The sequence below is a fragment of the Dermacentor silvarum genome, chromosome 4 (assembly GCF_013339745.2).
Source record: "Dermacentor silvarum isolate Dsil-2018 chromosome 4, BIME_Dsil_1.4, whole genome shotgun sequence".
NCBI lineage: Eukaryota > Metazoa > Arthropoda > Arachnida > Ixodida > Ixodidae > Dermacentor > Dermacentor silvarum.
Window position 1 is genome coordinate 38604366 of NC_051157.2, and position 14304 is coordinate 38618669.

Sequence of the window (14304 nt, forward strand, 5' to 3'; positions counted from 1 at the left end):
AATGTTTGTTCAATATGTACATCCAGTACTTCAGTACATCTGAACTTGCATAAGAATAATGGCCTAGCGAACATTTAAAGTGTCATATTTATTGTGCCAGTATGTCATTACTGTCTCAAGTAAGTCTGATTGTATTCTCATAACTTGCAGATAGACCAGCAAGTGAATGTAAGAAATGTGTTTCAGAAAAATTGATTAATTATTTTATGCATCAGTAATGAAGAAACAAATTTTTGGGGGGTTATAGAGGCTGCTTATGAATGATATTACATTTTTATTGAACACTTCAGAATGTGAATGACTGTTGCCTGATAGAACAAGGCTAACACATGCACACATACAAAAAGAGAGCGATGACTTCGAACGCTGAACGAAATATTGCATATCCTGCTATTCTTGGAACATAAAAAAATAAAAATAAAACACGGGTGGAGCAGAATAACAACAATAAAAACATTCAAGGCTTACTTCAAGCAACGTGCAGCTGGGTCATTAATTGCTTCATTGCTTGGCAAACGTACAAATTACAGCACAGAACACCCCAGAAAAGGAGACCAAGCAGGCACAACTTGTGCCTCTTGTCTTTGTAGGTTGTGCTATGAGTCGCAACATTCTGACAGCATGCACATCACCTCACTGCTATTAAGACTTGTCGAGGAAACGCTACGTATATTTTAAGGAGCATGCTTCGCAACAATGCAATCGTACATACTCTACGGGTCATGTCCATGTCGATGAGATGACTGCGTACATAGTTCAGCTTTGCCAAGGCCTGCTCTAGGAATCTGCCAGCCAAGAGGTCAGGTGGATTCATCTTGTCGAGCCTCTGTTGCAGGCGCTGCCGTTCATGGTCAAGCTGCAGGGTGACCACAGGAATACAGGTTAGTGAGCTAACAGCCCTCTCAAAACAAGCCAAAATAAGCATTGAGGCTTGTCTGAAAATAGCCCAGAACAAGCAGAATGTTTCATCCAGAAAGAATCTATTTGTAATCCTTGCTCGTTTAACATAAATACACACTTTGCACACTGTATAATCATGCACATTTTGAATGATGACCAAATTTGTTAAAAACACAGGGAAAGAAACGGTCAAAAAACAATCGTCATTCAGTGCAATGTTGTAAAAATTCTGTTGGCAGCCTCCGTGTCACCCCTTTTCACTTCCAATAGGAGTTACAAGACTTCAGTACAGGCCACCTAGAAATTTGGCCACGTTAAGGGGCTCACAAATGTGAGAATGCATGTACATTTTTTGGGAAAAAAAGAAACTCGAATGATAACAGCTTCGAAAGACTGATGGGTGACCAAAGAGCTATCAAGTGACTCAGCGAAACCAATGAGCCCAAATTCACTTTTAGTAAGTGTAATCAGCTACTTTGTCAAGTTGTCAACAGCAGATGGATTTCACCCTATTGGTCCGTGAGATCAAGCAGAGTCGCTGCCTGGCGGGCACTAGCTGAACCATGAATATAGTGTGCCAGTAGCGCACCCAGGATCTCTACCAGGGGGGAGGGGGTTGAATTTTCGTGGTGGGGGGGGAAGGGGGGAAGCAAGCTCTTTGCATAATATGCAATTTCCTTGCTTTAGCCAGAGGGATCCAACAGCAAATAAAATGCCTAATAATTATAATAATATAATGACAACAAGGATGATGACGATATTTATTTCTTCAGTGTTTTACTCAAACTAATTGAAGAGTGAATGAATAAATACAAGACAGTGATAGAATGTTCGTGTTAATCAGACAAATTCGACCTCAAGCCACCTCCTGAACTGTAATGACAATGTGAACAGAGCACTGAAGGTACACGTTGGACTGGTGGGGCTGGACGCGTAGGGGGGGGGGGGTTCAACTCGGCCTCAGGGGGGGGGGGGTTACAGCACTTGAACCCCCCCCCCCTTTCCCCTTCGGTGCGCCACTGTAGTGTACATTGTACCGCACATCGTCTGCTAGGCCCTACGTGTTTACATGTGCACTTACGGCATGCATATCTTTAAAGACGATTTTTTTTCATGGTTGTATCATGGCTGTAAATTCTGATCTGCATATTTTGACGACGTACGGAAGCTTTAGCCTTGCGCTGTAGTAAGATCAGTGAGTGCCCATGTCAAGCACGCACTCTGTGACCGTCGCACCCATCGTTTGCCACAAAAATAATTTTATTGTCGCTTTGTGCTTCGAGTACTCAACAGAAAGCATTTTGCCTTGCTTTAAACAAATCAAGTGGTCACAGTTACACGTGAATGCTGCGCTTTAGTGACTTGTCACAATGTGTTGATCCCTCCACAATCTCTATGATACCTTGCCACATGAACGAGGTGGCGTGAACATCGATTGTTCAGCAGTGGTACACTTTATATTACGATAACTGCACCACAATAATTGAAATAATTGCAACTCTCGCTTAGCGGTCACGCGACAGCCTGAGGTGTTCCTTTAAAATTTGGTTCTGATGGCAAGAAGGCGAATTTATTTTGCCTGGCAAGTAAATCGTAGCCTTTTGTGGTTTCACTCGCTGCTACAAAAGGGAAGCTAAAATATAATAGTGAGGATCACGTGTGACTGCTATGTAGGGCGTCATAACATTGAGCTGAAAGGCGGTCACTTTAATTTCTTTTTGCGGTACAGTGTGGAGTTGTTAGCTTGATGGAAAACAGTGGCCATTATTACAATCTAGTAATTTTAGTTTCTCAAATAATTACAACTTTGCTAATAACCATGCAAGGGCAGCTTTGTAATTTATATGCTTTTAGTGTTGCTGTGATAAAAACGAACTCATCTGAAGCAAAATGGTGATCCTGCTAACATGCTATCTCGCAGTGACCACGCTTGTTTAATTGAACTCATTAACTGTTTGCATTTCAAAGCAAATAAAAAAAGATGGAATGCAGATGTATGCCTATAATTAGTGATGTAAAGTGCATATTAACTTGCTACTTTAATTTCATTGTACAGGGATGCTGGCTTTTTTATAACAAGTGCAAGATTTGTAGAGAATGTGGTATGAATTAAGTTGCACAATTTTTTGATCAGATCAGGCGGAACGCCAGCGAAACATGTCTGAAAAATAACTGAGTGCCAGTCCCCTGTTGAATGACAGTTTCCATTTTTTTATTTCAAGTAAAAAGAGACTTTCGATGCATTTCATGCAAAAATATAGCATTTGAGGTCAATATAGTAGTTCACTGCAGTCAGCGCATTTCATTGCGATAAAATTGTGCTAAATTGTTCACAGCAATTAAAGCACCATTGTGTACCTTACAATGCATGCCGCCAACCACCTATCCATGCTAACACGGCGATGGTGCTGCCACCTGTAGCTTGATCTCGCGATTAATATGGCCCACTACTACAGTAAAACCTCGTTAATACGTAGTTGGCAGGGAACGTGGATCAAGTACACACTAGGCAATGTACTAATTACCCGACAATCGCAGATGAGCGGATATAGACTTACTCGCCAAAAGAATGGGTTAATTCTCACTCAAACAGAGACGCAGACAAGAATTATTTGCGAGCAGTCAGCAAAAAAAATCAGTGATTTTCACTGACCACCATGGTGGTCTTGCAGCAAAATGATGGCATCGTCAAAATCAGCAAGGCCGCAAGCGAGTTTCTCCATCAGGCCCTACTTCTCTGTGAACGCTCTCATGACGGTTAACACACTAGCCGTGTCGGATACGGAAGGACCACCATCCACAACGTCATCCATGATGACGACGTGGAAGCACTAGAAGCTATGGGAGCAGGAAAGACGTCATGGTTACCATGTTTTGACGTCGCTATTGATGGCGACTGCGTCCGGGAAAGGTCTGTGTGCCGCAACTGCGCTATCTACGGTCTCCGTGCACGACATTTCGCCGATTCCACGATTGTACGAGCCGAAAAATGAAGTAAATACTATGCATTAACAGTTTGGCATGCGTTAAATGACTACGACTTAAGCGGTCAGCCAATACATTAGGTCCAATGGCGACTGGGTGGGGGATTCATCGTGACTATATTTAAACCAGAATTATCTTATTAAGTGGGTATGTAATAACGAGGTTTTACTGTATAAGGGAGCAACCCATACAATCAGAATTCCTGCTGTATGCAATACTATACAAGTGCGGCACGCGCAACAAATTGTACAACCCCTCCAGTTTTTTTTTTTTTTTCCCTGATGTGCATTATGGGAACGGCGATTGTGCATGGTTATATGATTGTGATGGCATTTACTGTAGTTCCTGCCAGCCAAATGTAAGACAAGTAAAACAAGTTTATGCGGTTACTTTCACTTGGTGCTGAACAAAGCCTACAGTGCTTGCATCTGGAAATCGCAAGTAGAAGCCAATGACCAAAAGTTTGACAATGGGTCTATTGGTGTTGCTACATACCTCCGACTGCCCCATGCTGCGGTATCTGCTCAAATTCTTAGAAACAGTGCCAAACATGCAGGATTTCTTCTTATTTTCGTCCAACTGCAAATTGGTGGGGACAGGAGAGAGAACAAACATTAGATTCACATGTCCGTCACTATAGTCCGGAGCATCCACAACTGCACACACAACATGAAGCATGACACGTACGGGTGCTTAATAACCACCCAGCAGGCACATCAATGGTATCTGTATTTCTTTTACATGAAAACATCAACAAAGACATATAAGCCTCACAAGTTAATCGATAGCATGACAATGAAAGAGACGGTTATCATGAATACTACACCTTGAAACCTCCACCATATGAGTACATAGGAGCTTGACATGCCTGGCCAGACCAACCAAGCAAACATTAATGGGCTGAAATTATCATTTAGTCAAATAAATCGCGACATCATTTTTTTTTTTCAGGGGCAAAGAGTAGTTACCAACCTTATTTGTGCCAAGTGAGCTTTGCTGATGAATTAGTATTGCGCAATAGCCTCTGAGACTTTTTTTGTTTACATCATGTGCGTGGTTTGGCATCACTTAAGTTTCCTCTCACCGATCATGTACTGTGTCTGATTTGAAAAGAGCATTGAAAGAAGATGAAAATTGATGAAAACAAAGCTCTGTTAACAAGACAGATAGCTGGATGTGAGTTGGTCTCTATTCATGAAAGACAAAAGACGTGTGCACTCTCCTGTTTTCGTCTTATACACTATACTCTGTTAAGTGCACAATTCAAGTTGTCCTACCAGAAGGGCTATAGAGCAATTAAACTGTGAAAGAGCTGTCAAGGCAAGTGCACAGCATTGGCACCAGTTAAATACAGCACACAGCAACAATTGGTCAGGAGGTAAGGAACCTGCTGTACACACCGTAGCCAGTGCATTTGACCTCTTCAGGGTGAGGAGCTCCATTTCTTTGGATGCAGCTTCCAAGTCTTCCCCACTGCGTGCTTTCTCTTCAGACATTTCTTGAACAGTTTGCTCCAGGTGATAAATCCGAGAGGCAGCATCGGAATTGTTCTCAAGCTCTGGAAGTCGCCACAAAATTTTTTAGCAAATGCAATGGCAGCTGTACACTATGCATGTACTTGTTGCAACTAGCGACTTTTGTTTGAACTGATGTGTGCAGCGCAGATGATGGGGGACGATTAAGGACAAAGGTACCGAGTGTCAACACTGCATGTCTTAGTGATTCCATGCAGTGCAGCCGAAAGTATGGGCTCTGTGAATCAACCAGGAAGGTGAATGTACAGTTGGTGTCAAAAATTTACAGACCGAGAGATCATAAAAAATCAGCATATTTCCGATCTTAAAAAACCAGCATATTTCCGCAACCTGGGCATGCAGCCTGGTATTTGGATATTTCTCCTGTATAGTACAGAGTACAGTAAAACTGTGTTATGGACAAGCCGAACTTACTTCATTATATACACTACTTAATTAAAACGGTTATTCACCTGCATGGCACATAATGCCCACTCGGTGAAAGGGAGAGAGGCGAGTTGCCGCTGGGTAAGCCAAATCCGATGCAAAAGTCTGCAGTGAATCACTGAAAGACCAGCAATCTTTGTTTTCAGCCGCATGTTTGTATAGCGTCGCACATAACAACACTGCATAGATGAGTGACACAGTGTATAGCATCGTGCTGTGAATCGATGTTGCGCGTACATCTCTGTGTGATTTGGCTTTTTTCTTAATATTTTATGTATAGTCATGTTCTTGTATTTCATGTAGCATTATGTATTTCTTTTCTAGTTTCATTTCCTTCCTTTTAATTTTTCTCTACATTTATTATTGTGTAACTTTCTTCTCCTATATCTTTTCTCTTAAACTGCATCTTTCTCATGGCTGCGGACAGTTCAGGTGTCCACTGAGGAGTGCGAAAGCTGCGATGACCGCGACCCTTTATTTCCTTTTGCCCTTGCATTACAACAAAACTACTACTACTACTACTCAGCGAGATGACATGTGTTTTTCTAATGCAATGGTCAACACGTTGCTGTTGTCATGGTGCAACAGGTACAGTGTTTCGTGAGCTACTGGGGGAGTGCTTCAAGCTTCTGATTTTATGCAATGCTTGTCGCTAAATACCAGCGGATGCGTTTTAAAGAAATTCATAAATAAATAAAGTTTTCAATTTTACGCAGGCATTCATCATAGAGCTTCACACAAAACCAGTGGCTTGCAGTGCTTGCTTCACTAGCTGACAGGTTCCCGATAGGCTGATAAGCCTTGTGATCGCTGAGAACAAGTACAGATGTAATGTTTTATTTTATAATGACTCATTTAATTTTCTGTTATCATTTCTAATGCCAAGTGATTGATTCTGGCCATTACGACGATGTGGCTTCATGTGAGAGAATGACATAGGGTGAAACGAATGACAAAGAAAATGGACCCTTATATATATATATATAAAAAAGAATGGTCCCAAGACACAAAAATTATTGTCTAAGTATGTGCAGTAGTTTATCGCTGCCACAGTCAGATGGTATCTTTCTTCCAAGTACCGCTCTATTGTTCTCTTTTCATTCCAGCATAGTAGTGCATGCACATGACCTTTGAACATTCGACCACAACACATAGACTGCCGAGTCTGTTGCGTACACAGAGCGCATGAAAGTGAACGAGTTGGTGGTGTTTGTAGAGTGCTCAGTGAAGTTTTTACTGCTGCATCAGATGTATTACTGGCCAGTGTCATGCACTGCCAAGTTTCAACTCAATCGATGAGAAATGATTGTGAAATCTTCATTATGAACTAAAAAAAAAAATGTTTGCTATATTCTTTTATACAGAAAATTCTTGCATTGTTAAACCAAGATTTTAAATGCATGAATTTCTATAGAAATTTCAGGGGTAATTACGATTACTTCGACTATATATGCAAATGACATAATGTACAATATGTTTTACTGGCTACAGTCCCAATCTGCTAGAAAATTTTACGTCTCTTCAGGTCCTGCTGTCTGTATACTTTTGACGCCGACTGTACTTATATACACGGCAATTGTCATCGGCCCGTCAATTTGTGGCTGTGCTCTCTGCTTTCATGAGCAGAGCAGCCAACACATAGTTCAACCCATTGCATTTACAGAAATCTGCTCAAAACAATTGTTTTGGTTCAAGAGAACGCATAAAAGCTTGCAAATAAATAGGCTTCCCAATCAGAGTTTTCGATAATGGCCTATTAAGAAATAAACGAGCTTGAGCTAAAGATGGTTGTTATACATTTAGCCTTTTACCACATGTTGATTGAAACACACTACCAGTCACTACCATAGCAAGGAGAAGGGCAGAAATTATGTGTCCATGTGATGTCACTGTCCTCTTCCTTGTGCTCTTGCTGACCAGCGATGAGTTTCAATCAACATGTACAACAAATCAGCCTCAACCTAAGGTCTTCTACCATGTGTAAAATCATGTTCAATAAGAGGTGCAACACGGTGACCATAGTTGAAGGGGCTCCGAGGCCGCATGGCGGCGTCGACATATGTAAGATTGGTTTAATAAATACATGTATAATGGGAACAGTGTATAGTTCTCCAATTTTTCGTATATCAGCAAAGTCTTGGGGCTTCTTCAATTACGGATGCTGTGTTGCAACTCGCATTGAATGTGACTACACCTATTACACACTAAAAGACCCACCTGCAATATTGTTCTCTAATGCCTTTGTTGTTTCATACAAAGCAGCCAGTCTTGTCTTTGACAGCTCAAGCTCCCTTTCCAGAGTTGCTTTCTTGTCTTCAAGGGATTGCTTTTCCTAGGAGAAAGTTAGGTTTGCATGCGGTGTAAGCTCACATTTTGTTTTTGTATTTTTCTTATAAGCAAAAGTGATGACATCAATTAAGAGAGCTGTGAATGAAAAGTAAATATTATGACAGCCATATGGTATGTATATCCGGACTGCAGACGGTGATAATTAACCACTCATGTCAAGTTCATGTTGCGTGTCAACAAATGTTTCCAAACTTAAGTGGGTCCTGATTATGTAAAATGATAGGCACATTATGCAAGTGATATATTGCATGCCAACAACTATTCCCAAACCTAAATCGGTCCTCATTATGTATTATGAAAAGCACATGATGCAAGTGACACACAAAATGGTCTCTGGGCAAACTTCATTTTGCTTTTGCCTTTTTTTCCATCTTAACAGGTTCATTATAGGCAGCCTTCAATGTATGCTGAGCTTAAGCATCTCTTCCTTTTTCTGCTGATTCTATATAAGACTTTATTTGCCGTTTGCATGTGCCACCATCTTGGGCTGCAACATGCACACTTTCTAATTGTTTGTGTAGAATGGAGCCAAGTTGTTGCACTTGTGAAATGTCAAATCTGTCTGTACAACCAGTTTTATGTATACAAGTCAACTGCAACATGGAGCGATACAATATTATGGCTGATTTGCCCCTATTAACAGCCCAAGCTCGTGACACTGCGACGCCTTCATGAAGTAGTTTATAGAGTGCAGTGCATGACAATATTCTTCCAGCATTTCTTGCAACACGAATTTTGAAGTATAGCATATTTAAACTTGTACCAGAAATCAAGCATCTGCACTTCTGTAACTGTTTGGGGGTGATATTAAGCAATAAGTGCAGTGTGAATACCACACAGAAAGTGCTATTAATGCATCTAATCAACTTAAATGTGTTAAATTATGCTACACCTTCCCTAAATTGTCCCAAAAATATGAGCACACACTTACTTTTTTCAAGCTCTCGAGGCCAGGTGACAGGCAGTTGTTCAGCAAGGATTCCTGATTGTTTTTCTGGTGAAGAAGCTAAGTGAAAAGGGTGAGAGTGGAGGGAATGAAGAGAATATTCGTAAGAAGCCAAGTTCTATTGCTTGAAATGTTCAAACCTCTGCTGTTATCGCACATAATATGAAAACGTGCAGACACGTGTTTCTTATTTGACACCCTATAACTGCTATGCAATATTTGAACTGAACTAGGCTCCTTTTGAGTGCCAAACAGCTGTCAGAATGGTGGTTCAAATGTGAGTAGCCGAGGAGTATGCACCTGCATTTTCTCGGCGGTGACTGCCCGGAGCTTGTTGCGAAGTGCCTGGAGCATGCGTGTGTTGTCGCACAGCTGCTGCTCAGTGCCAGGTGTGAGGTGCTCCGTGCGTGCAGATGAGTGCTCTTTCATCAGGGTCATTCTCTGGTGAGTGTAGCTGTCGGCCAGACGCTGGCGTTGGTGCAATGCTTTCTCCTGAAGAACACAGTGCAGATCAGACATCAATGTCACAGAGAATGGTAACAGGGCTTGGCAAGATTTCGTTCAAAGCAGCACTTAAGATATTGGGCGTGCAATGTGTTTTGAGAACAAAGCAATAAGTTCAAGAAAGTTGGCACTACTTCAGAGAAAATGGAATACTATAGCATGAAAGGCAAAAAAAAAAATGCTTTAGTGAAACATCAACAAACAGTAAACCGAAAATAAAGCCACACTGCATAGCATCGCTTTAAGTAACGCAGCAATGACATTGCAGACATTACTGGCCTAGCTTTTTTACACACAAGCAGCAGTATAAATAATTGGTTTGGAGAACACAAAACTTTACAAGCTTGAAACATTGAGCTCGAAAGCTTGAAACTTAGCAGTTATGAGAGAAAGAATTAATTCGTATGTAGTTTCATGTCAGAGCAAACTTCCGAGCGTTTCATGAATTTTATGACCCCCATCTGAATGAAAGGAGAACTCGCCTTTCCTTGAATGCCATCTTCGATCTGAGACAGGCAGGACTGAAGAGAAGTCAGTTTTGATTCAAGGTTTGACATGGCGCTCCTGGGTAAACAAAGCAGACTTTCATTGGTCAAAACAGCTTCAATGCTTCTTGTTGCACACAACAGTGACTTTTTAACCTTTGAACTTTCACAACGTTTATAAGATAGGGTGACTGTAAGCAACAAGTTTGCAATAGTAGTAAATGACAGTCATCATCATCATCATCATCATCAGCCTTATTTATGTCCACTGCAGGACGAAGGCCTCTCCCTGCGATCTCCAATTACCCCTGTCTTGCGCTAGCGTATTCAGTAAATGACAGTGTATTCACCATAATCCAGTTAGTTTTCTGTATTATATTTAGTTATATCTTGTTTTTCAGTTAGGGCTGCCACCTTTGCCTAGAAGAAAAACCAGCCCTGAGAAGGGACTGAGGGGTGAAAGGCATGTTGTTTCTATATTGTACTGTATGCAAAAAAAATAAAAAATGAAAACGATCTAAAGTGATAATATGCCAAATAAAAACATTGCATGACTGAATTTTATCGAAAGGCTTTATATAAAATTTGCCACATATTTAAAACCTTCAAGCTGTCATTGGATTAGTATACTTTTTCAGCTTTCTATTAAAATAACCATGACATAATATTCTCCCCCAAAAAATGATTATGAAAGCTTTAAAATAAAAACCACTTTACCACGGTAAGGAAAGAGTTAAGAGAAATTGAATGGAAACAACAGGCAAACTCAAAAGAAACAACAGATGACAAACATGCTCTAGGTGGTGCCGCACTCTTTGCACATGCAATGGCTCGTTTAGGAAGCTGGTGGCATGCATTAGGGGATTTTGAAGAAAAAAACGAATTGCTTAGTGGAATGAAGCTTCCAGACAGCAGGTCAGTGGGTAAAGCCAGGAGCCTGCAGCAGGTCAGTGGGTAAAGCCAGGAGCCTGCTGAGCATTGTTTATGTAGTCAAGGGTTGTGTGTGGGGGCAGGAGAACAATGTGCATCCGTTCTGCTCGTGTGGCCGAAACTGGTCATGCCAGCTGACAAGAAAAGTGCCAACAGTGGGTGGACACCAAAATGATCTATTGAGAAGTGGAATATTCACTTGGACTTATAGTTGAGAAAGACAGAAGAAGGAAAAAAAAAAAGGCAGAAGGGTGGACAGCTCAGTCTTGCAATTTCAGATAACACAATGATTACAAGTTTAAGAAACTCAGAATGAATTCCCCAGTGAAAATTCAGTAATTTGCTACGTACAAATGTCTGACAGAGCACTTGCAATGCTGGTCATAACATGTCGATTTAGGAGAATTGGAAAATAGTCAAACAGTGTGCCGGTGTGGGAGTTGAAATTGCGGCCAGTACCACGCGGGAGAAACCAGCTGTACCACTGCAAAATTGGCCAGGTGGCAACCCTATTCCAACTGTGTAATCAGTGTGCTTTTATGTTATTTTTTGCTAAGTTCAAAGCTCAGTGTGTTTAACATGCTCACAAAGGGATAGAGGGCAGAATTGTGGCACTTACGTGTTCCGCATGATTTTCAGCTCCAGTGTTCGAATTTTGTCAAGCAGTTTTGTAGATTCAGTAGCTAGACCTTTGTTTTATTGAGGAATAAGACAATGCCATAAGAATTTCAATTCTCTTAAAAAAAATTTTGTTCTGGTAAACTTGTCACACATTTGAACAAAGTATAACCACGTATCTAGCGATACAGCTGTATAACAGATGAAAACTTCACCGAAGGTATAACACACAATTAGTGAGTAAAAAGGATACTCCGAGATGCAGCAGACATATTGCTCAGTGAGGCTTCGGCCGACTGAAGCACGTCAGAAAGCCGGCAAAACTCCTGGTACACAGAAAACAAATTTTTCTTCGGATCACGGTAGCCACCTGTAATGGCACCTCTGATGTATACTATGTCTCCTGCAGAAAAAGATAAGGAGAAAAAACAAGGTTTTCCTTTATTCATCGATAGGTATAATTAAAATGGCCTCAAAAGCTGCATGACACACATAACAGAAGAAAAAAAATGTTGATAGCGTGATATAATTTTGGCCACCTCTGCTAGGAAGGAGCCTCTTATACATCCTTGAGCTGCTGTGCAGCAGAGTCACGTTCACACATATTTAAAGAAAAAGGGGGGGGGGGGGGGGATGCGAAAAAACATTGTGAATGCTGACCTTCGAGTGTGACGCAGTTGGCCTTGTACAAGCGGCTTGCCTCTTGAGCAACCTCCAAGCTGGAGCAGAGCAGCCACTTGCCCAGCCAGTGTGGCAGCAGAGGAGCCAGGTCGGAGTTTGTGCAGTCCACCAGGTCAAGCAGGCGCCTTACGTCCTGCAGTAGGAAACAAGGTTTTGAGAACGTCATTTAAGCTAGTAGGTTGGGCCTAGTCTGTTCGACATTTCGAGGAAGGCAGACAGATGAAACAGACACTTACTAACGACTGATTGTACTCAATGTGTCGCTACAATAAGTATCTGGAAGAAAACAGTATTGCAAAAAAGCAACAGACCCTGCAATCTAGAGTCATGGGGACGTATTCTGAAACGTTCCCCTTCGGCGATAATTTACCTAGGCGACAATTTCGCCTTCAGGCGCACGCCGATTGGTAGGTTGAGCAAAATAGAACGAGCTGATTGGCTGGTTGAGCCTGACGTCATTCAATTTTGCTCAACCAGCCAATCAGCGTGCACCTGAAGGCGAAATTGTCGCCTAGGTGAACTATCGCCGAAGTGGAACACTTCAGAAAACATCCCATGGGTGTGGTAGCGAGATAGAGGATGTATAGAAAGGCAGTCAGGTTAACTGGAGGTAGTTTCTTTGGCTACCCTGCACATGGAGAATGAGTTTAAAAAGTGATAAAAAGAGAAAGAGAGCCTAATGGAAGAGAAAGAGAAAGTGCGGTAAAATAAAAAGTGGCAACAAGCAATAGACACAACAACACATGGCTGCTAGTTCTGCTTCACTCCAGGAGGCACCACTGTTGCTTGTCTGCCACTGCTTATAGGCACAAGCATGAATGCTAGTGCCTATCGCTTTTTCAAAATTCTTTTACAAGTGTTAATGCATTGAAGCTCAAAACTAACTGGAACACCAATGCATTTCATCGCATACTTTGGGAATGTACATCTTGAAAGTGGTGGCATTCTCAGAATTTGTTCTGACTGCATACACCTTGCCAACTCACCGACTACACTTCGTAAATTACAATATGTGCCATAAAGTAATTAGAGTAAAAGTTAATTAGCGATATTTTGAAAAATGTGTTGGATATGCATTTTGATTTCTCCTGTAAATAATGCCCTTTGAGAGTAATCCAGCTCAAGAAGTAGAATTGCTAGATATGCCATGGGCGATATTTAAAAATTCTGTTAACGATTAAAAAAAGAAACCCTGTGTATAGTATATGATGCGTATACGACGCATTAAATACACGATCAACTGCAAGTTAGTGATTCTGTTATCTGTCTCTCTCTTTTGTCCTGTCTTTCAGCGCTGCCTTTAGGTCCCTTGAAGTGTCCCTTGAAGCTACGCTTACTATGAGAAGAGACTTTATAAGCCAGGAAAGGTGCACGAACGATATGGGTTCGTGCACCATATGGGAAACATGTTTCCATAATTGCTGCTCGCTAGAAAGGATGTACAACCCAGAACTTTGAAAACCTGCACGGATTCATGGCATATGACCTTGTAGATTGGGTGCCACTCATGATGCACGAAAGTCTCGAGGAGCCATAGTCTGAGATTGTGTCATATCTGCTAACAACCAGGTACATGCGTTGTTTTGGTCAACTGCTGTTCTTTAAAAGGATGTTAATAATAAAATTAGACACTTGCCAGCCCTGCAGTATTTCCAAGATTGCTTCAATAGCATATGTACTGCTCATTTATGACTAATTTCACCAAAGTGAAATTTCACTGCAGTTGGCTTTTAAGGCAAAGCCAGGTTGACTTGGGTTAAGCAACTTGTGAAAAAGAACTAATGCAGTTGAGAGCAAAAGTCTAGAGACCTTATTGCATTATAATGGATGCACTAGGGCATATATAGGCTCTAACACTTGACTTCAGCCTTAGTGAGTAAACTGCGAAGAAAAAATATTATTTCATGGCATCTGTCGTTTATCAGACTTTTGCTCGTGACTGTAC

The 14304-nt window shown here is 41.3% G+C and overlaps 1 protein-coding gene across 1 annotated transcript in view; it reads right to left on the reverse strand.

Annotated features, from left to right (window-relative positions):
• The window catches only part of LOC119449815 (structural maintenance of chromosomes protein 3-like), a 42366-nt gene that overhangs the window by 17913 nt on the left and 10149 nt on the right, over positions 1-14304 (reverse strand). Inside the window, exons 5-14 of the mRNA XM_037713085.2 lie at positions 12339-12492; positions 11932-12081; positions 11680-11749; positions 10128-10209; positions 9442-9633; positions 9127-9201; positions 8064-8178; positions 5286-5443; positions 4381-4464; positions 713-856 (exon numbers count right to left, since the gene is read on the reverse strand). Of these exons, the coding sequence (XP_037569013.1) occupies positions 713-856; positions 4381-4464; positions 5286-5443; positions 8064-8178; positions 9127-9201; positions 9442-9633; positions 10128-10209; positions 11680-11749; positions 11932-12081; positions 12339-12492 (1224 nt within the window). The remainder of the gene's footprint in view (positions 1-712; positions 857-4380; positions 4465-5285; positions 5444-8063; positions 8179-9126; positions 9202-9441; positions 9634-10127; positions 10210-11679; positions 11750-11931; positions 12082-12338; positions 12493-14304) is intronic.